The 22,860-nt window shown below is 36.9% G+C and overlaps 1 protein-coding gene across 9 annotated transcripts in view; it reads right to left on the minus strand.

Moving 5' to 3' along the window:
* XRN1 (5'-3' exoribonuclease 1) overlaps positions 1-22,860 on the minus strand; it is a 95,975-nt gene that overhangs the window by 66,598 nt on the left and 6,517 nt on the right. For 8 of the 9 annotated variants that reach the window (XR_011969026.1, XR_011969027.1, XM_072618193.1 and 5 more), the window contains exons 2-14: positions 16,673-16,905; positions 13,947-14,044; positions 13,048-13,157; positions 12,850-12,960; positions 10,107-10,189; positions 8,353-8,440; positions 8,095-8,263; positions 6,746-6,813; positions 6,306-6,440; positions 3,524-3,587; positions 3,251-3,356; positions 2,356-2,445; positions 266-422 (exon numbers count right to left, since the gene is read on the minus strand). Coding sequence is in view for 7 of the 9 variants with exons in the window: in XM_072618193.1 (XP_072474294.1) it covers positions 266-422; positions 2,356-2,445; positions 3,251-3,356; positions 3,524-3,587; positions 6,306-6,440; positions 6,746-6,813; positions 8,095-8,263; positions 8,353-8,440; positions 10,107-10,189; positions 12,850-12,960; positions 13,048-13,157; positions 13,947-14,044; positions 16,673-16,905 (1,512 nt within the window). In the remaining 2 variants the exon portion in view is untranslated. Of the gene's footprint in view, positions 1-265; positions 423-450; positions 625-2,355; positions 2,446-3,250; positions 3,357-3,523; positions 3,588-6,305; positions 6,441-6,745; positions 6,814-8,094; positions 8,264-8,352; positions 8,441-10,106; positions 10,190-12,849; positions 12,961-13,047; positions 13,158-13,946; positions 14,045-16,672; positions 16,906-22,860 lie in introns of those variants that run through there. The other variant, XM_072618197.1, reaches the window with a different exon arrangement.

Raw genomic sequence — 22,860 nt, forward strand, 5'->3', positions numbered from 1 at the left:
GTCAGCAACATTTCTGACCTGAGATCTACATTAGGGGGAGGAGAACCCATACCTATAAAATCCTATCTTTTTGAAACACTGAATTATTATTACTATGATTAGTATTTAAACCTAAACCAAAAGCATTTAACACAATTACGTCTGTATAAAAAGTAAAACACTCATTTATGAGTTTTAAGCAACCACATTTCTAGCTTTATGGTAAATTAACTAAATTTTGAAAGAATCATATGATGGATAAAATATCTTTAACTCTATATCCCACCTGGTAGCACCCTGGAAGCAAATCCTTGCTGGCTGCTGGCAGTACAGCGAGAAGCTGTTCAAATGGCATGAAAGGCTTTCCTAATTCAAAATGAATTTTTAGTTCACCAATGTTACGAATATCTGACAGATAAGGTGCATAATGGTAAGGGTAATACCTACAAAACAAAAATTATATGCTTAATCAAAAACCTTAAGAGACTGCATCAAGATAACTCAATTTATTTTTAATAATAACGTAGGTAGAATGCAAATAATAATAAAAGACCTGGGGATCAGATACTAAGGGGGGGGCGGGTGTGTGTGTGTGTGTGTGTGTGTGTGTGTGTGTGTGCGTGTGCATAATGGTAAGGGTAATACCTACAAAACAAAAATTATATGCTTAACCAAAAACCTTAAGAGACTGCATCAAGATAACTCAATTTATTTTTAATAATAACGTAGGTAGAATGCAAATAATAATAAAAGACCTGGGGATCAGATACTAAGGGGGGGGCGGGTGTGTGTGTGTGTGTGTGTGTGTGTGTGTGTGTGTGTGTGTGTGTGTGTGTGTGTGTGCGTGTTCATCCTTCCTTGCCAAAGAAGACCATGCCATCAGAGAAATAATGACATGACTTGCACTTGACTTTGTTTTGAGTGAGGGAGGGCTGTGCAGGTCATCAGCCTCACTTTCTCCAGAGCCATCTGAATCCATTGACCAGATATTCATATTCATTAGGATGACTGGAGATGACCCAGGATGAGGCAGTTGGGGTTAAGTGACTTGCCTAAGGTCACACAGCTAGTGAGTGTCAAGTGTCTGAGGTGAGATTTGAACTCAAGTCCTCCTGACTCCTGCACTGGTGCTCTATCCACTGCACCACCTAGCTGCCCAGATACTAAGGTTACATAAATTGTCAAGAATAGGAAAAAGTAGTTTTATCTTATGAGAAAGGACAAATTAAAGATTTCCTTTGCAGTATGGATTTTGCAGAGGCCCTGGGAGGAGCAAACAAAAGAATCAGGCCAATCAGTTCCATATAAATGTATTTTTACAAAACATCCAAATTAAATACCAGTTTTAAGTAATTTCAAATTAATTTAATTTTGATTTTTTGGGGAAGTGTTTTGAATAAAATAAGAGAAATAATATTCTCTACTTCTGGACTTTTGTAGATAGTTTAGGTATTTTAGCACGTTTCCACCTGAAAGAAATGATTATTTCTCTCTTAATAACCAGTTTCTATTGTGGAGATCCAGCATTTTTCCCTTCTTCTTTCCTCATTCTCTACTAGGTCAGATCAGCTGGGGGCATGGGGGACAGCGACTATTGAGAGCGACACAATCACAGTAACATGCCCCCAGCCCTTCATTTGACTAGGCCAACCTCTCATTATGATATTAATCCTTCTCATTAATTTTTAGCCAATCAGAGCTGACCGCCACCTGTTAGAAACATCTCCTTTTTCAAGGGCATATGAGTATCAATGATCTGTCATGATCTGTCTTTGGTGAACCAAACGACCATCCTTTTATGAATTATTCACTAGCCGTAATTAATAAAATGGTTAATTACCCAGAAATTACATCTCTCAAACTTTTTATAAGTCAGATACCCCTCTGGCCTGGATGGGAAGGGTGAAGGAATAAATAACGAAATAGCTGAACATCAGTAATTCATCCCTCCTCCAACTCAAATGACAAGTCATAGACAATTTAGATACTTGGTGTTAAGAGTAAAAATTACATGGACAGAAATCAGAGATTATTCATGCAAATAACCCATTGCAAATAGGACAAGATACTCTACGCTATGAGCCATCTCCCAAAACTAGAAATACCTCAGTTACACAAAACTCTCTGAAATAATTTCCATAATTAACAAAATTTTACCTGTTTTTCAACTAAACTTGACAATATTTATTTCATTTGAAAAGTTACCATAAATGAAAGCAGTATAGAAAAGAAAACTCCAAATGATAATATAGTATATCACAGTAATTACCAAAAGATAACACAACATAAAATTTAAGTCATCATGACATTTTAAGCCAGAAGGGGTCATTAGAGATCTATAACCATTTCATTATCTGGATGAGGCAGGGGTCTTACCAACTCCAGGACTGAACTCCATGATAGTAGTAGTGCAGAATCCATTGTATTGCCTGTACGTAACATTCAGCTTGGTCAGCCAGAAAGTCACTGGAAATGGAAAAGAGTCACATGGACATATTTCCCTTTCTCAAAGCCTGCACAGTTTCTAGGCTGCCTCCAAAGCTGGAACTTGCAGAGAGCTTTCCTGAATGTGCCAGGATGGGCCACCTTCATCCTCTGACCTGACACAAAGCTTTGTGTGACATACTCTGAGGCTCTCATGCCCAGTTACATCTGCATTGGTATCTTATGGCCACCCTGGACCACACACATATAACTCACATTTTTACAGCACTTTAAAATAGATGGAATTCTTTTATAAATTTATTAAATTATTTTATTTGTTTTCAGTTTCCTACAATCGCTTCCATATATCTTAGATTTTTTCTCCCTCTCTCCCCCTCCTTCCTCACTCCCTCCTCAAGATGGCATGCAATCTTATATAGGTTCTACACATACATTCCTATTAAATACATTTTCACCTTAGTCAAGTATCCTTTTTTTTGTAAAACAAAAAGTCTGCGGTAAATGGTATTTGCAAATCTTATTCACAGTTTAATAGTAACAGCTAGCATTTATACTGTGCTCTTTGAAGTCTTGCAAAGCATTTTATACCCATTACCTCACTTAAGCTCAGAGAGGAAACCTGGCCAGTGTCCTGCATCTAGAGGGGCTGGAGCTAGGCAACTATGTCAGGTCTTTGGATTCTAGACCCAGCACTCTGCCCACTCTACTGGGTCGCTCCATGAGGTCAGGGAACGGGCTTATTGATTGAAACTCTGTACCTTGCCCAGCACTTAGAACAATATTCTGCACACGTGATACTACCAGGGAAACTATGAGAGGGGCTTACTCTGAAACGATTTCTACCCCCATCTTTGTCATGTAATATGTTCTCTTGTACTGTCTGAATTCTGTTTCAAAAAGGTCATCATCTTCAGGTTCGTCTTCTACGACACCTGAAACAAAGCCAAGAGAATGAGGATATAGAGGCTCAAAAATTAGTTATAAGGTTCTCCCCCTCCCTAATATTATGAAATTATCTACTTTGGATGCCGATGCAAAAAGGTAGGAGACGTGTTCTGCAGAAATGGAGGATAAATACAAGGGAGAATTTTTTGCTCACTCTTTGAAGCCACCATTTCTTCAGTTTTGTCTAAAGCAGCCAAACACATGGAGTTTTCCTGGTCCTAAAACATAAAAAACTACATAAAACCAATGGAAATGTTTATTTCAAGAAGAACAAGAAAGTTAAAAATATTTCAAATACTTAAATGACATTTGAAAGCCACATATTTTGTATTAGTATAAAATGAACTGGTTTTTTCCCCCATAATCAATACTTAAATTGCACAAATGCTCCGTAGCACACAATCAATAACCAGGGAGACTACACAGATAACTGGGTTTTTCAGAAACAAGGCTTTCCACTATCTCTAATTTTCTACCTTTCTTCTTTCCTGTCATTTCACATCCTTAATGGTGATGCTGTCTTTGTTCCCTAATATTTTGCCTTCAGAATTTAAAAACAAATAAAAATCCAATCCAGAAGAGTAGATCTTTCCTTCAATAGCTATTTCTATACTAGAAAAGTAAAATGTATGATTAGCATAAATGATCAATTCTGCAAAAAAAAAGCAACAAACTTGCAAAATAATGCTATCTTTGAAACTCGATAAATACAGAAAGAATTACACATGTCACTGGTTGATAAGGAACATTCTGATCAGGCACACAAAGAAACTTTGTGAAGCCTGGCATGACCTTACTATGTGGCTTTTGCTCCATCCTCAAAATCCTTATTGATTAAACTTTCTGATGTTCTTCACTGCTCACAGCTAGTCTGTTTTATGATAATGATGATGATAATGATAGCTAGAATTTACACAGTGCTTGCTATTAGAGGCAACGTGCTAACCGCTTTACCAAGATGACATATTTTCTACTCCACTTTATCAACCTCAAGTTCAATGATACAAGTGCAGAGGAAGGGGCAATGAACCTGAGGGTTAATATCCCGGGTCTCAGGGGCCTCACTGACTACTGTGAAAGCGACAAAAGGTAAAGAATTGGACAGAAAATAGATGTGAGACCGAATAAATAAGGGCAGACTAAGAGCACATCGCTCCCAGGGACAAGCTATCTGAAAAGTCAAGTTTTACTATGATACAGTTTATCATGGCAGAACAGTAAAGTATCTGAGGATACAACTGACTTTTACCTTGTTTAGTAACTTGTACAGACTCTGTTACCAGGAAGTGACTGATTAATCTGATAATGTCACTGTAGCTGTGGTTACTTATTGGTCTAAGACAAAACTTTAAAAAAGACCTCAAAATAAAAGGTCTTTAAAAATATTCTGTGTTGATACATTTTTACAAATGGAAGTAAGAAACTTTATGAGTACTATGCTTCTGAATAAAAATAATTGTTTCATAAATGTAACATTTGCTTATAACAAAGTACATGACATACAAAAAATGAGATACAATTACAAATCCTGTTATTAAGTAGTTGGTCACTTTAAAAAACCAGCAAACCCTGGATTACTGTTAATACAATCCTTCTCTGTGGATATTTGTAATATTAGGTGACTAATAAAAACCTGTTCTCTATCTCTTTTGTTGATCACTAATTCTCTGAATTCTTCCTACCTCCTTCTTACCTTCTACCTTTCCCACTCAACTCTTTTTTTCTATTGTCCTTTCTTACTCTCTGATGTGTTTGCTGCATATCTACTCTCCCCAAAATCATCATGGCTACCTTTTCTCCTTCTAACAGTTATGTGATCTCTCCTCCATTTCCACTTTCTCTGCTGCCACCTGTGCCTGTAGCCTTTTATTCTCTGCTTAAGAGAGTCTTAAGAGACTCTCTGTGAAGTCTGGTGAAGAGAATGGAGGATTCAGCTGGAGAGCTACAATGAATGTCATCGTTCAGGATAAGCCACATGTACTGCACTGAGAGTTGCGTGTTCTAGGGAAACTAAGGTGTTTCAAGTAACACAAGATCTACAATGTGCTCTATAAACCCCGAAGTGCTATACAAATGCTAGCAAGGTAGAGTGAGATTGAGGCACCCACAGAGATAAAAAAGAGGGTGGGAAGAAAAGCTGAAGTCAATTAGGGACAAGGCAGTAAACAGATTAAAAAGAGAACTCTATCAATAAATTTCATTAGGACCTACTTCCCACCCAATGACCATAGGTATAACAGAGCTCTATATAACAAAGACCCAAAGTTTCGTGTATAATTTTGTTCTATCACGTTCACCGATGAGATGGCATTGAAGTTTGTTTTGTTTTGCATTTAAGTTTAGAATAAAAATAAGAATTGATGTAAAGGACCACACATCTTGCTTTAAAGACAGAATTTTTAAAAAATAACAAGACTAGTCACTAAAGATGCCCTAAGTACAAGGTATAGGATGAGCACACCCTGCCCACAAGGGGCTTATATTCTACTGGAGTCAGTGAGGAGGAGATCCATGTACACAAAGAAGAGGGACACAAGGTGAGGAATGAGAGAGAGTGAAGACAAGAAGAGATCAATATTTAACTATCAGCTGCTCATGGTGAGGGTCAGAGAAGGCTAATTTGATCATTATCTGGGCTCAGAAATCTAGAAAATTTGAGATGAATAAAGGAATATGATCTGGGGTTCAGAGGAAAGAGGAACAAGCTCCGTAAGTTAGCTCAAAACACTTAGAGGGGGATAAAATGCCTTTCAGAAGACCGGAAAGGATATAAAAAAGGCAAAAGATTTAAAAGGAAAAAAAAGACACACACATACATGCAGTCTACAAATGGGAAGAAATATAAAGAATGAACTAAGGAAACCCTAATACTATGGAAAAGAAAATAAGAATGAGTTTTATAATTGTAATTAAAAATTGAAAAAAAAATGACTAGCCTTTAGTTTCTTTTGTTTGTAGGTCTTTGCTTCCTCTGCTGCAATACCTGCTGCTTCATTGAGGTATTTGTTGCCAACTTTGCTTTCAAACCATTTCAAGTCAACGAAAACTTCACTGAAGTGTTCACGATCAAACTGTACAAAAACATTTTAGTTTAACTTAAAATAACTGTAGTAAGGGGAGACTTCTGATGTGCAAAGCTGCATACACTGATAGATGCAGCCACTTTATCAGTTGGACTTGGCTAAGTTTTCTTTGTTACAAGACATAATTTAATTGAGAGGGTATATGGAGAAATAACTTGAGGAAAAATAGTCATATTATGAGTCACTGGTACTATTTAGAGCTGTTATAGCATACCTTATTATTGCAATTATTTGTTATTCAACTAAAGAGGATTCCTTTGCTTATTTAATATACAAATTTTTAAATTACTTACATCAGACAATTTTATAAGATATTTCTCAAACCGAGGTAAGTTGAGATGGCCATTTTCATTAATGTAACCTGCAGAAGACAAAAAAAAAATTCATTCTAACATCCAAAGATATTTGTAATGTAAAAAAAATTTCTAAAAAATTATATATGTAATGAATAATGAATGGATCAAGGTTGGTATAGTGGAAAAAACACTGAATTTGGAAAAAGAAGTCTTCCTTCACATACTACTATCTGTGTGAAGCTGGGCATATCACTTTACCATTTTGTGTCACAGTTTCATTTTTTTCTTTTCATTCTGTCTTTGTTTTGCCAGGGCCTAACACAATGCTTGGCACAAGGCATATGCTTAATATGTACAGACTGATACGTAAATTATAATTCAAAATGACTGACTTTTAAGGTCCCTTCTAGCTCCAAAATTCTAGACACCCTAAGGCATATAACGACATTCTACTAATTAGCATTATAATGAAAATACCCAATTCAGACCTATAGCCCTAGTTTCTATGTACACATACAGTAGTGTAATGTTAAACAAAATAAATGATAGGGGTAGTTAGGTGGTGCACTGGATAGAGCACTGGTCTTGTAGTCAGGAGGACATGAGTTCAAATCTGGCCTCAGACACTTACTGACTATGTGACCCTGGGTAAGTCACTTAACCCTAATTGTCTCTCCCCTCACCAAAAAAAAAAAAAAATGAGTAAGAAAAATAGAATACAGGTCTACACAACCATAAAATTACTCATAATCCATCTATGTAAGCAATAACAGTGTTAGGGTAAAACTAATTAAATACAAAACATTTAATTATTAAAACTTTATTTTACTATGGCTGGCTACTTTGTCTTGGAAGAACCCAAATCTCTGTTTGATCTACCCTTTTCCCTTTACTGACTCTTGGTTTGCAATGTTCCATCTCCCTTCCTGTCAGTCACTTTTCTTTTCTGTAAAACCTACTGATCCACAATAATTTTGGTTCCAAGTCATCGAAACAGTCAGGATTTTTTTTTAACCTTTTAAAACTTATGATTACTATTATCGTTGTGAAGCTAGCAATTTGTCAGTCTTCTTAATACATGCTTCACCAACTTAAAGGGTTAATGTCAAGAATTACAGTAATTATTAAGGAGGCTATTTAACTTTACCTTCACTATTCACAAGGTAGTTGTGGGCTTAAACAGTGTGCTGTGGAATCTGGAAACTCAAGATTTATTACCCTGACCCACAAGGAACCCACCTTCTTTCCAGAGCAGTCATTTGTATAGCTACCTAATAAACTAAGTGCTATTTTTAGTGTGTATGGATGCTAAATTAGTTTCAGTGTAATTGTTAAAGATTTCTTACCACCAAGTTCTGGCAAGACAGTCATATATGTTCTATAAAGAAGAGGCAGTGCATCATGATTGATATGCAAATGAGGTAGATGAGGAATAAAATCATTGCCAACAAGAAATCCCATTAATATCCAATCGTCTATTATCCTTTCAATGTCATATTTAAAGGAAATCTCGTCCTATTGTAAAATGGAGAAAAAAATAAATGCCATGAAAAATTCTACACATAAGCTTTTTTTTTTTTGCACCTGGTTAGTGTGATACTTACCTTTAATGCTGAAAACTCATAGTCAATATATTCTCTCATTAAAGACAAGTGTAGGAGGTGAAATGTAGTTTCTTCTGGTGCACATACCCTGAAAATTAGACAGATTAAAATAGCTACTTAAATTTTTAAGGTCCGAATATCAAAACAGAAACTGAATATCAAAATTACTTATCAAGAAGATAGTAAAAAATTTATTAAAATTTTATAGTCAATACAATGATAGTATGCTATTATAGATAAAAGCAGATTATATTTTATAATACAGAAAAATTAGAATGAAGTTCAAAATATTATTAGACACTTGTGTCCAATAGCAGAAAAGCCTCAAAATATAGGAACACTTCTAACTTGAGAAAATCACATTATTAAAAAATGATGCTTCAATACTTAATTTAGAACAGAAACATTTTAAGGGCCCAAGATCTCTAATTGGAATATGACTCAGTTAAGGTTGTCAACTAGCAAAGAAAGGAGGAAAAAAAGAAAAAAAAAAGTAGAAAAAAATGCACCCTAGAGTGCAGTATCAGGGTTGTAACAGACAGAGAACAGTTCAGTTCCTCTTCTTACCTCCCTCTACTCTGAAATGCAAGCTGTAACAGTTTAACCAAGTAAGGTGAAGAATTAGCGGCAGCTGGGTAGCAGAGCACATTAGTGTGGAAAGCTCATTTGCCTGAGTTTAAGTCTATCCTCAGACTAACTGTATGACCCTGGGCAAGTCACTTAACCTCATTTGCCTCAGTTTCCTCATCTGTAAAATGAGCTGGAGAAGGAAATGGCAAACCACTTCAGTATCCTTGCCAAGAAAACATCAAAAAGGGATCAGGAAGGGTCAAACACAACTGAAAGGACTTGACAAATGATGAAGGAAAGAGAGAAAATTAAAGCAGCTTTCCACATTATGGGTTGGTGACCATCAGAAGTCCCTGAAGCCAAGGAAGAGGTCAGTTCTCTATTAATAAACAAACAAACAAAAAAAATCTGTCAACCACTGATGGTGTTAAAAACAAGAGGGACATAGCAACTATATGCCATACAAGGAAGCCTCATTAAAGGCGCTCCAACGATGGATAATTTATGATTATTTGAAAAAGCAGGGCAGAAGGGTCATTATCTTCGCATCTGAGTAAGTTCCCAAGAATTGGAGGAGCTATACAAAGGCTATGGGAGATGGAGTCTCTAACATCAAAGAACTTATGATCTTACTGGGAAGAAAAAAACTACTGGATATGAAACAAGTGTAGAGTGGTGTAATATGGCACACCTAAGCTTTGCTGCTGTGATTGCTCTGTCTTTTTTGAGTTGTGTCTCACTCTTCATGACCTCGTTTGGGGTTTTCTTAGCAAAGATACCCGAGTAGTTTGCAATTTCCTTCTCCAGCTAGTTTTACAGATGAGGAAACTGAGGCAAACCAAGCTAAGTGACTTGCCCAGGGTCACATGGCTACTAAGTGTCTGAGGTGACATTTCAATTTAGGAAGAAGAGTCTTCCTGACTCTAGGTCCAGCACTCTAGCCACTGTGCTACCTAACTGCTGCTTTTAAGCTGCGAAAGCTTAAAAGTACATCAAGACTTCTGGATGTATGTAGTGAATGTTTATTGGGGAGAGCAATGGTTCTGGTAGAATGGGAATCAGTAAGGGAAATAATAAGCCTTATTTTTCTTTTACTCTCTCAATAAATTAAATGATGACAAACTATGCTCAAACAATCCTGTCTCATGTTTCCCTAGCACATACTTTCCTAAGGCATGATTTACCTTTGTGTTTTTTTGCCACCAAATCGGACCTCCTCCCTTAAAAGAGAGAAATGTGACTCATGACTTGTTAATCCAAGCATAATCTGTTGAAAAAGGATTTAAGAGAAGTTTCTATTCAACACTTTACAATATCAGATTCACTTTTTTTACTATGAATATTTATTTAAAAAACATTTATGTACATATATTTTTTAAAATATGCTTACTATTTATTAATGCATAAAGTATTGTGAAGTGGGATTCTTATAGCTAGAGACTAAAACAGGTTTCCTTTTGTAGAATGTGATGGCTATGAACAGGGATAAACTGAAATTTTAATTTATGTGATTCATTTATCATTTATGTGATTAAGACAGCAGTGTTTGCATGAGACTCAGAGAAGTAAAGAAGATTCCGTTTCTGCCCCCTCACCCTGAGGGACTTTCACATCGTTCACTGCCTATGGCAACAGAATAGAAAAAAGGGTAAAGGAGCCATCAAGGATTCAGACAAGAAGAATAAAAATGAGAAAAAGATATGCTACGCAATTAAACAAGGTATCCAAAATGGAAAAGGGAAACAAAACTGACAGATTACAATTTTGCACAGAAATCCAACCAATGCAAATCAACTGCTGTAATGAAGAGACCCAAAAGACCCTAAAAATGGATGCATTTTGCAAGTGAAGGGATGGCAGCAAAGGGCAACACTGGCTTAGGTTATAAATTCATTTATGAAAACTTAAAGAGAAGAAAGGTGGGAAATTATGAGTATCACGTCATAAAACAGGAAGAAGCAATGAGACAGGGAAAGAAAAAAAAGAAAGCTTTGTCAGAAACCCTGCTAAGCAGTTATCTTGATGTAGTTTAATGAAAAAAACTGGAACGACAGTAAGCAGATGAAAAATGGAAAATCTCGCTAAGTATTTTTATAATAAACTCTTTTTGCCATTATGGACAGTAAAGCCATCATATCTGAACTTTAATGTAACAGTCCTGAACATGCTTCTTAAAGGATTACAAATGGCATTAAGAAAACAAAGATGGGAAAAGTAGGATGACTAAATTAAGGATGTCTACTTGGAGGTCACAATTTTGAAGGCAATGAAAATAGGGAGAAGTGTCTGAATGAAGAGGGAGATACCAAAGGAAGAGTGGGGAGAATTGAACCTTATTATTACCTCCCAAAAGTGAGAGTACAGCTACATTTAATTGCTAACCTACCTATCTTTGTAAAACTTATGAAAATAAACTAAACGGGTTTCAAAACCATCCACAATAAGAACACTGTAAAGGAACATCACTTGATTTTGCAATAGATATTTCACAGCAAATCACAACTTTACTCTACCACAACTGACTGAAGGAGATAGAATTTACAGTATGCTACTGTACTTTTTATTAGCCTTAAAAAATATTCAATTCTGTAGAGCAAAGTATCATTCTTCCAGAAGGTGCCTCCCACGCACAAGCCAACATTAAATAAGATACTTTAAAAACTTTAAAAAACATAGCAGAGACAACCTCATTCAATGATACTCTGATCTTTCACACCTAGAGAAGTATGAAATAGGGCAATATATGTTCTCTAGACATGCTCATCACCCTCACAGAGGGTGCAATGACCAATTTGAAGAGAGATTTCCCATAGAAGGTGATGCTATATGTAGATGACATTGCTGAATTGCATCAAGTACTGAAACAATGCAAAACCTCCTATATCAGAGCCATAATCAATCAAAAGAAATTGGCCTGATTATCCGCATAGGAAAATAACACAAGAGGAAGAATTCCTAATGACCAGATTATGAGCTATATAGCTGAATATAAAACCTATAAAGTTCTTCTATCAGTATATTGTATATAAACACACACACACTGTAAATGGACAATGAACAAAATTTAATAGAGGAAGAGGGAACTGGACTGCCTTCTTTCAAAGATTCTCAAGCTGTTTTCTAAAGCAAAGGTCTGTTTTCTGGGGGAAGGGAAGGGAGGTGGGGACAGCAGGAGTATATTTTTAACAGCTATATTTCTCTAGTAATGTTGTATGATTTTGAGTCATGGTCTGTGATAGTCTCCAAAGAAGTAAACTGAGCATCACTAATACCATGAGATGAAGTTGCAACACACAATAAAAAAGGAGTTATGCAGAAGTGGTATAAAGAATGTTAGTAAAGCCACGTATGAAGGAATAAAATGGAAAACCAATTAAGCTCTTACTATGTATCAGACTGAAAATACAAATATGAAAGTGAAAAAGTCCCTGCTCTCCAAAAGAAAAAAAAACAGTCATTCATGTGGTAAGACTGAAGGCTACTTGATGGAGAGTTTGTGTGTTTCACTGCCTTTCATGTAAGGTCAGAAGAACATGAGGAACAAGAAACAATGAATGAGCTATGAACTGCATTGTTGTAATACTTACATTAAAAAGGCCACAGATCTACCGGGCTACATGCAAGAAACATTGTTATATGTTAGGGATACAAAGACTGAATTAAAACTTGTCTCAGACCCTTGAGCTGACATTCTAAGGTCAGACACTATAGATTCTTGTGACCAACTCTATTCCTCCTTTAACTAAGAAAAACTCAACTACTTTTCCCAGTGTTTTTTAGTGATTCCTTCTCATTTCTGGAGCTACAATCTTCAGTGAGATCTCATCTATAAGCACTACCAAATTTATGTATAAAGCTTCTATTAATCACTTATACTACTGAAATCATGAGGATAGTAGTAAATTTCAGTATCACAAATATACTTACCAAGTCAGCATCTAAACCATAAAGACAATGTCTGATGTTTGGATCATGATCTGGCTTTCCTTTCTCAGATCGGATAAATTCCATGATTTTGTGCTCTCCTTCTCCTGGAGTCTGAATATAAAGCCAAAAAAAGGGGTAATATGCTGTATTTTAGAAAATGACATTCAGAAAAATGCTTCAGTCAAAAGACAAAATAACCTCATGGCCTGATAAGTAGATAGTAACTCCTTGCCATGACTTGTCTGAGGAAATCTTCATATTTACAAAATACTTCAGATGCTCATGTAATCTGGCCATGAATTCAGTCCCTGTAAAAACAAAACAAAGCAAAACTTATCTAATGCCATTAAGGACAGAGAGCCCATTACCAGCAGCAACAAAAAATAAGGCCTGTGTTCATAATCTCTAAGTGGCAAGATACAAAATATATTTCTTGTGGTACCTGAAATGGCAAGCATAAGATTACAACGAGCAGCAGGGTCTTATACACACAGACACACACACACAGATGATGGTATATTTTTTCCTGGTAAACAGGCTAACAGTTTAGTATAACCTCTGCTAGGTAAACAGTCTATGTCTTTATATCACTGAGATAAAGTACCCTAAAACCGAGTCACTGTCAAACAGGAAAGGCAAAAGATCTGTCTTTGTCATGACCACAGGGTGGTAGGGCTCTTTTGGGACAACAGAATGTAATTTTACTAATCACCCCTCCATACCCTGTCCTTCCTTATAAGATTTCATTTTAAGAAATATAACTTTAAGAGTTGTTAAGAATCACTCCCACTATTGCTGCCATTGCTACTGTCTGTAGGGTTGTTCCAGAGAGAGTAGAGGAAGGGGAACACTGGATCATATAGAACAGAGAGAAATGTTTATTCCCCCGTGGAACAGTGGATTTAGTCATTCAGGAATTTAAAACTAATAATAGGAAACTGATTCATCTAATAATTCTCTGAGATACAACTGGGAAAACACAACAAACTGAACACTGTGTCCAGGATAAAACAACCGAAGAATGAAATATCTTTTTGAAATACTTGTCAATGAACATTTTAAACGTTTCTCAAAATTTTTTTTCTAAATATATTTACCTGGTGTAATACAGTTGGAGTCAAATCTCGCTTCTGCAGGAAGAATTTCTCCCTTTTCTAATGCTTTTTTGATTTTGTCCTCTGCCTCCTTTGCTGCCCTTAAAAGTTAAAGGGGAGGGGGGGAAAAGTGTTTTAAATATCCTGAAAAATGAAAATAATGGGCACTATAAAAGTTAATTTTTTCAGACTTAAGATTTTTAGAAAATTTCCTTCCCAGAACACCGACTCCTCTACACTTTCATTCTGCAATTGTGATATTTTAAAGTTTAAAACTTTTATCTCTTGAAAAATGTTGTGAACAAAAAATATTTGAGATAATTTATAAGATTTTATACTTTGGATGGGACACACGTAAATAATTGAATACCTCATGAAACGACTATTAAATTCTATTGAATTGTAACACTGTAAACAACCTATTCACTCCACAGCATCAAGAACTCCAGAAAATAGCATTAGAGGCTCTTCAAAGCTTTTTTTTTTTAGCTTTAGTAGATTAAAACTGCACTAGGGCTTTTGGAACACCCAAAATATATCTACATGTCAGAAGATAAAATGTCTATATTGAGGTATATTATATATATATTAGAAGCTTATATATTAGAAGAGCTTTGATAAAATTCTAAAAATCACAAAATATAATTACAGAATTTTCTTTTGTCCACCATTTCCTTTCAAAAATGCTTCAAAATAAAAAAATCAAATAACATTAATTACCTGTTACCAAGATGATTTCATTTCTTTGCTGAAACATTAAAACAATATGAACCTAGAAGACCTTTTAGAGAACTGTCCAGGACTAACGCTGCCCTGTCCCATAGCTGTACTCCTCTGAGTGCTTGGACCATAATTCTATGCGATAAAGGACATTTACTTAACTAGTCTCACTAGGCTTCAAATGAAGACTATGGCCACAATATTTTTACTAAATGTTGTGATTTTTCTGTGTGCTGAACCTTACCAACTCTTAATTTATAGCATGATGTTCTTGCTAATATAACTGTGCAAACTATAGAAGGAAACTTAAAAGGATCTCAGAGTCATCACTTTTCAAATTTCCACTCCTATTAAGATAAAACTATATATCCAAATATGAGCAGTATTACTAAAGAGTCTCTCAATTTACAAAAGGATTCACTTCAGGATGTCTTTATATATAACAGTCACCTAAGTACTGGTTTACATATTTTAAATGTATTTGACAGGGGTTACAGACAGCAGAAAAATCCCTCAAGTATTAAGAAAATCCTGCTATGAATTAAGATCCTCTTCTGCTAAATCTATCACAAACTATCTCTGAAATAGCGTAATTCAATGGGAAAATATAATTAGATTTTTAAAAACACCATCTGTCGGTATCATTTTTGAGAACGCCTCTAGAGGACAGAGAGCAAATACCATGTAGAAGAATATGGTGTAAAAGACAATAATCTCTAAGGGCTAGGCACTTAATTTTGCTGAGCCTCAGGTGACTTGCCAGGCTACGAGTTCTAGAAGCGTTGTGATACGGCTCAATGGAAGAAGTTTCCACACTAACAAATTCCTGGATCCTTGAGGTGTTGATGCATCAAATGCTTCAAGTTGTAAACACCTAACCGTTATGCACTTAAAATGGTCAAAATTATACTGCTATGATTCAGCAACTCCTCAATGTGTGACCTATTGACTATTAAATAAAAAATAAACATTTTTTTGCTTTATATAACATAAATTCCTGATCTTAATTTCCTATAAGCTATAATGACCATCTGTTTAAAAATTAGCTAAATGAAATATATTTTAATGAAAGGAAATAGTGATTTCAAAGCCCTATCACAGCTTCACTAAGAACAGTTCATGCCTACACTAACATTATTTCCTTTTTTATAGTTACTAAGCTGGTATAATAGAGAAACACTATAGCTCTAGTTACTTAAGATTGGAGTCAAGTACTTCCTACTATTCTTGTGGAGAAATGGATCATGAGATCACAGATCTAGCCCTGGAAAGGACTCAGAAGCATGTGGTCCAATTCCCTTTTTTTCCAATACAGATGAGGAAACAGAGCCTCAGAGAGATTGTGAAAGGTCACTCATGGAATAAGTGGGAAAAAGATCCAACTCCAGAGTGAGAGCCCTTTCCACTGTGCCAAGAAAGAGAAGTTGTTAAAAGTTCAGTGCCAGGCCTTGTGCTATTTACTTTTCTTACTGATGATTTGAATAAAGACCCTGAATCTAATTCACTTGAGGATCTGTTGAAGAATCAGAGGAAATATCCTGGAGAAGAAAAGGGAAGACTTGACAGTTGTTCTCAAGTATTCGAAGGGCTATGATGTGGAAGAGGAAGTAGATTCTGTTTATTAAGTATCAGCAGGCCCAGCTACACGCAAATTGGCTACAACTTTCAAAGTGGCAAATTTAAGTCTGATGTCAGGAGAAACATCCTAAAAGATATGTATGAAAGTGAAATTGGTTGTTTGGAGAGACTGTGAACTCCTTCTAATTGGAGGTCTTCAAACAGAGTGCGGATGAACAGCTGTCAGGTATGTTATAATGTAGATTTCTGTATGGGTTGGACTAAGAGGTCAGTAATGTCCTTTCCAACTCTAGCTTTTTGAAATTTTTATAAAATTCTAGCTTTATGTTGAAAAAAATATCAATAATAGCAATCTAAATTATTACAAGTAAGCAAAACATTATTAACCTAAGACAATACTTCTAAACAAAAGTTTAAAATGTTCACTTTACCGAAAACGTCTCCCACGTTGCTGGTTCATTTTTGCCCTTGGAGCCACACCATCAACTGCCATAAAGAAAACTTTTCTGGGCTTAATAATACGAAACAATACCTCCAAGTAGTGAAAAATATCAGCAAAAATTTTATCATCGGAAATTCTGAAATGAACGTCATCATCATTAGGGTGTGAACACTGATGTATGATCCCATTCATGTCCAGGTACAAGTTGTCAAATTCAGGAATCTAAAAACAAAGGAGAAAAATTAATTTTAAAAAGATACCTTTTAATGAAAATCAGCCAAGGTTTCATTTGCAAGGGAGAAAATGACATCACTCATCAAGCAAAGTGAGAATGCTAATTCTAGCAAAATCAAGTACAATTGACCAAATAAGAGAATGATAATGTGGAGATGCCAGAACCCACATAGTATGAGCACTCAAGAATGATGTCTTCAGAGGTAATTCAGAATCTGTTTTACTTAAGAAAAGGTCTTCAACTTCTCAAAGCTATGTTTCCTCAATTAAATAAGTAGTGTGTGTAAATCAAATCAAAAGGACACTAAAAGGAAAGGAAGACCAAATGAAAATTTGTCTACATGTAGCCACCAAGTCAAATACCATGTGGCAGAGTTGCAATGTAGGTAAGGCCATTAGGAGAAACAGGGGACCCACAAGAAAGAAGAACTCAGTCCAAACTTGGAAAAGAAATTTCAGTTCAACTCAATAAGCATTTATTAAATAGGTACTATGTGTTGGACAGTCTGCTAGATGCTGGGGATACAAAGACAAGAATGAAGTAGTTCCTGCCCTCCAGAAGCTTACATTATACTTAAGAGAAAAGGAGGGAAAACAACACATCCAATAGAAAGTAAATATAAATTACAAACAAGGTTAAGTATCATTTCAGGTGGGAGGGGGATTAACAACTATGGGAATCTGGAAAGGCCTCTTGAAGGAAATGGTGCTTAAGTTGAGCTTTGAAGGGAGCTAGAGAAGTTTCAAGGGGTGAGGAGAGAGGGCGGGGTGAGGAGAGAGGGCAACCTAAGCAGAGGAAGAGCCTATAGAAACACAGAGATACAATGCCTACATTAGCTAGAATACAGTGTGTGTGAATGTCAAGTCATCAAGCCCTTTTAAGCACTACTATGTGTGAAACAAAAATAGTCCCTGCTCTCCCAGAGATCATATTCTTGTTAGGGAGGCAATTTGCAAATGACTGTAAAAACAAGACATCTGCAGGATAGACTGGAGAAACTCTCCAAGGAAAGGCTCTCATTGAGGGAGATGGGAAGGCTTCTTAAAGAACGTGGGATTTTACTTGAAGCCTGGGAAGGTGGGAGGCAGACCTGAGGAGGGAGAGTATTCCATGGCAGGGGCAACAGCCAAGGAAAATGCAGGAAGGTGAAAGAGAAAGTAGGTGTGTTGATCTACAGTGGTGGCTGTGTGAAAAGAGAGAGGAGGACAGATGAAAAGAGAGATGATATGGAGGTAAAATTGGCAAGATTTGTCAACGAACTGAATTATGAGGACTAAGGTAAAGTGAAGTTGTAAACCTGGGCAACTGGAAGTCAGGAAGAAGAAATGATTTAGAGATAAAGAACATTCTGAGTTCAGTTTTGGACATAACAAGTTCGAGATACATATAGGATACCTAGGTGGGGCTGTAAGTTTGGAGCTCAGGAATGATTAAGCATTTATTAAGTTCTATGTGGGTACATACCCCCACATAAAGGGTAGGACATGGATGATGCTCCAGAAAAAGGGACGGAAAAAGATTACTCAGTCATGATTAAATCCACACACACAAAAATAATAGAGCATCTAGGCTGAAGGAGTTGTCAATAGTGTCAAAGGCTGCAGACAGGCTGAGAAGCATGAGAGAGAGAAAGGCCACTAGATTCAGCAATAATGAGATCATAGGTGACCTTAGTGAGAGTAGCTTCAGTTAAAATGAAGAAGGAATCTAGATTTACGAGGGTAGAAAAGTGAGTCCGAATTAAGAAAGAGTCTTTAAAAAAATTTTTTTTAATCTTTTAGAAGTTGGCTGTCAAAGGAAGAAGAAATAAGATGATATCTTGGGACAGGAGTTGGTGGGATGAAGTGAAGGGCTTTTTTTTCCAAATGATGTGGAAAATCTGGGCATATTTGTAGGGAGGAAATTAATGGATAAGGAGAGATTTGGAAGCTCTTGAAATGAGATTCCAAATGAAGGGCTAAGCTTCCAGAGCAGGTGAGAATTGATAGTAGGAACAAGGTACAAACTGAAGGGTTAGCCTTGCAAAGAAAAGGGCCATCTCTTCCTTAACTGAGGGGAAGAGGAAGTTTATGTCAGATGGCTTCAATTTTTTCAGTGAAGTACGTTGGGAGTTCCCTTACTGACTCCCCTCAGCCTTCAAATCTCAGCCAAGGGCCATCTTCTACAAGAGGCTCTTCCTGCTTCTACCAATTGCTAGAATTCTCCTCTTTAAAGTTACTTGTCTATGTGTTTTCTATATACCTGACATGTTGTTTCCATCATTAGAAATATTAGCTGCTGGAGGGCCAGGACAGCTAATTCCTTTTTAGTCTTGGAATGGTGCCTGGCAATTAAGAGGTGATGCTTAACGGATTGATGTCCCATCAAGATAAGTTGAAGGAACTGGGAATATTTTGCCTGGAAAAAGGAAAACTAAAGGAGGGAGAGTGTGATAACTGTCTTTAAATACAATGGCCATGGATTGTTCTAATAAGGCAGTACTATGGAGAATTTTTTTTTTAAAAGGAAAAGGAATAAGTATTTATATGGCATGCCAGGCACTGTGCTAAGTACTTTTTTTTTTTTAACAAATATTATCTCATTTGATCCTCACAATAAACTTGCAAGGTAGGTACTGTAATTTTGCTCATCTTAGAGTTGAGAAGACAGGCAAATGGAGATTAAGTGACTTGCCCAAGGTCTTACAGCTACTAAGTATTTAAGGCCAAATTTGAACTCTTGTCCTCTGGAATCTAGGCCCAGCATTCTATCCACTGTTCCACCAACAGCCTCCATTTTTTTTTTTTTTTTGGAAAGTGTTCCTAAGAATTAAAGCTTTTCAAAAATGAAATGGCCTGCCATGGGATGTAGTGAGTTATTCCTCACAAAAAGCTTTCAAACAAAAGCTGGTCTGCAGCTCCTCCTTGCTTTTCTGATGGACTACTGCAATAAGTCTGTTTGTTTTCCATTCCTGGTACTCCTCTGCTTAATAAACTTCAGTGATTCTCTGTTGCTGATGGGGTACAAGCCTAAGTCAAAATCTTTTCCCCTTTGTATTGGGAGGGCTTTTGTCCCGTTAGTCTGAAAGGCCCCCTGGAAAGTCTGGTCTTTGGGGGGGGCTCCTTGGATTCCCCTTCCATTTCTCCCAGGCCAGATACTCCATATCTTCTATTTAGCATTCTTTTGGTATTCCTCCCTTTGATCCTATTACCAGACACTCCCATCAGGATCCTCCCTGGGTTTGATCTATGGAGACCCTCCCTGGGACCCCAGACTACCTGGCAACACCTGCTTCTGGACCAGGCCCTCCATTGTCTGATATCTCCTGATTGCCTCCAACCCTTGACCAGTCAAGTCACCTTCTCCTTGGACTTCTCCTCAAGACCCTCCCTAAACCCCTCCTCCCATTACCCTAGACTACCAGACCACCCCCAGATCTCTCCTACAGTCATTTGTGTATTTCAAGTCCATTGTGCCTCCATGAAAGCGCTCAGATTCAATCCAGCTCAGACTCTGTCTAGTTGGGATTCTATCTTGTGAAGACAAGCATTACAAATGCTTAGACTCCTTAAAAGCCAACCCAAGGTGGCGAATCTTTAATAAACTTTGTTTTCTTTGGCTTTAAGAAGGCTTGAGTCGAATTCATTTGAGCAGGACCCGGTGTGTAGGTATTTTGGGGTCCCCAGCACCCCAAAACCTCATCATTGCCTCTAGGATAAAATACAAATTCCTATTTGGCCTTCAAAGTCCTTCTCACTCTTGGGTTCAGTTTTCCTGCCCAGCCCTGCCTTCCATTGTATGGCTAGTTTGGCCTGCTCACTGCTGCTCATAGTACTCCATCTCCTTTCTGCCTCTGGGCTAAAGCACAGGCTAGAACGATGGAGTACTCTCCCTCTTTTCTTCTGTCTCTTAGAAATTCCCTTTACCTTTAAAGCTCAGTTCAAGAGACAAAATAGTGTAGATTTGGGAGTTAGGAAGACCTTGGTTCAAATGTCACTTTAGATACTACATCATTTTCAATCCTGGGCAACTCCATTATCTTTCTGGGTTTCAGTTCAGTCACCCATAGAATAAGGAGGTTCAACTCAGTGAACTCCCAACTCTGAATATATGATCCCACATTTGACATGAAGCCTTTTCAGATTTCGCTAGCTAGTAGAACCTTCCCTCTCCCCCACCAAAAGACCTAAACTCAAGTTCCACCTCTTACTTCTGACTGTGTGACTCTGGTCAAGATATTTAACCTCTAAGTACTCTGGGCAACTCTTTAAGACTAGAAATTGTAGAGAAGGTGCCAACATACACTGACAGAGTTTCATCTTCCAGAAGCTCTCTCAATCAATGAAATCACAACTCCAGTTCTCCCAGTGTATATTGTTTATGTTAACAAATTGTCTTTACCCTCAATGTGTAAAAAAGGGACTGTTTCATTTTCATCTTTGAATGCTCTCCCGTATACTTCTTAGATGATCTCATTGGTTTCCATGGTACCATTTTTATGCTCATGATTTTGTGTATTTCACCTCTCAAATAGGACCTCTTTTCTTCTCTGACACTGTCACCACTATAGTGCAGGCCCTCATCACTTCACACCTGTATTACTGCAATAATCTGCTAGTGGGTTTGCCTGCCTCAAGTCTCTCCCCATTCAATCCATCCTCCATTTGGCCACTAAAATGATCTTTTTAAAAAATTCATTTATTTTTAGTTTTCAACATTCATTTCCATAAGATTTTGAGTTCCAAATTTTCTTCCCATCCCTCCCCTCCCCTGACCCCAAGACATATATATCTGACACAGGCTCTACTAATACATTCATATTAAGCATTTTCATATTAGTCATGTTTTAAAGAAGAATTAGAACCAATGGAAGGAACCACAAGAAAGAAGAAACAAAAAAAGAGAGCAAATAGTATGCTTTGATCTGCATTCAGACTCCATAGTTCTTTTTCTGGATGTGGATAGCATTTTCCATCATAAGTTAAAGTGATTTTCTTATGACAAAGGTCCTACCATGTCACTCCCTACTCAATAAACTTCAGTGGCTCCTTACTGCCCTCCAGGATCAAATATACAAAATCCTCTGTATGTAATGTTCATAACCTAGCCCCTTCCTACCTTTCCACTCTTCTTACATCTTAATGCTTAATACATTCAGTGGTGTTGAATGTCCAGCTAACAACAACACACTGCATGTATTGGCTCCAGGCATTTTCTCTGGCTGTCCCCATGTCTGAAACACAATGCCTCCTCCACCATGAGGTGTCAACTAACCTACCTGGTTTTCTTTTAAGTTTTCAACTAAAATTCCACCTTCTACAGGAAGCATTCCCCAACCCCTTTAAATTCCAGTGCCTTCCCTCTTAATTATCTACTAGATCCTTGAAGGCAGGGACTGTCTTTTGCCTATTTTTTTCCCTAGTACTTAGGTGTTTAATAAATGTTCACTGACTGATAGAACAGTGTGTGGAATATAATTAGCCCTAAATAAATGCTTATTGCTGACTGATCACTCGTTGGAAAGAGTATCCTGATTCACATATGGGTTGGATTAGTGGACTTCAATAGTACCTTCTAATTCTGAGATTCTAAGATCTATAACATTCAGCAGGCAACTATATAATCAAAACATCTTGCAAATATTAAAAAAATTTATTATCTTATTACCCAAAAGCCTCCCTACATGGTCCTTTACTCATATGTGTGTTTGCTTTTAGGACTTCCATGGATCTTGTTAATAGTGCCTAGTTTTTCCCTACTTAAATGTTCTTGGAAAAGCAAAGTGAAAATTGAGTGACCACTGAATGAACATACAATGATACCACACACACACACACACAGACACACACACACAGAAATAAAATACACCCAGTCAATTATTTTGGTCTTAGTTGACCTATCCATACAGAAGCAACTGTATTCTAGCAGAGGTAAAGAAGAGGAATGCAACCGCAAAGATTGGT

Source organism: Notamacropus eugenii, chromosome 6 (assembly GCF_028372415.1).
Source record: "Notamacropus eugenii isolate mMacEug1 chromosome 6, mMacEug1.pri_v2, whole genome shotgun sequence".
Lineage (NCBI taxonomy): Eukaryota > Metazoa > Chordata > Mammalia > Diprotodontia > Macropodidae > Notamacropus > Notamacropus eugenii.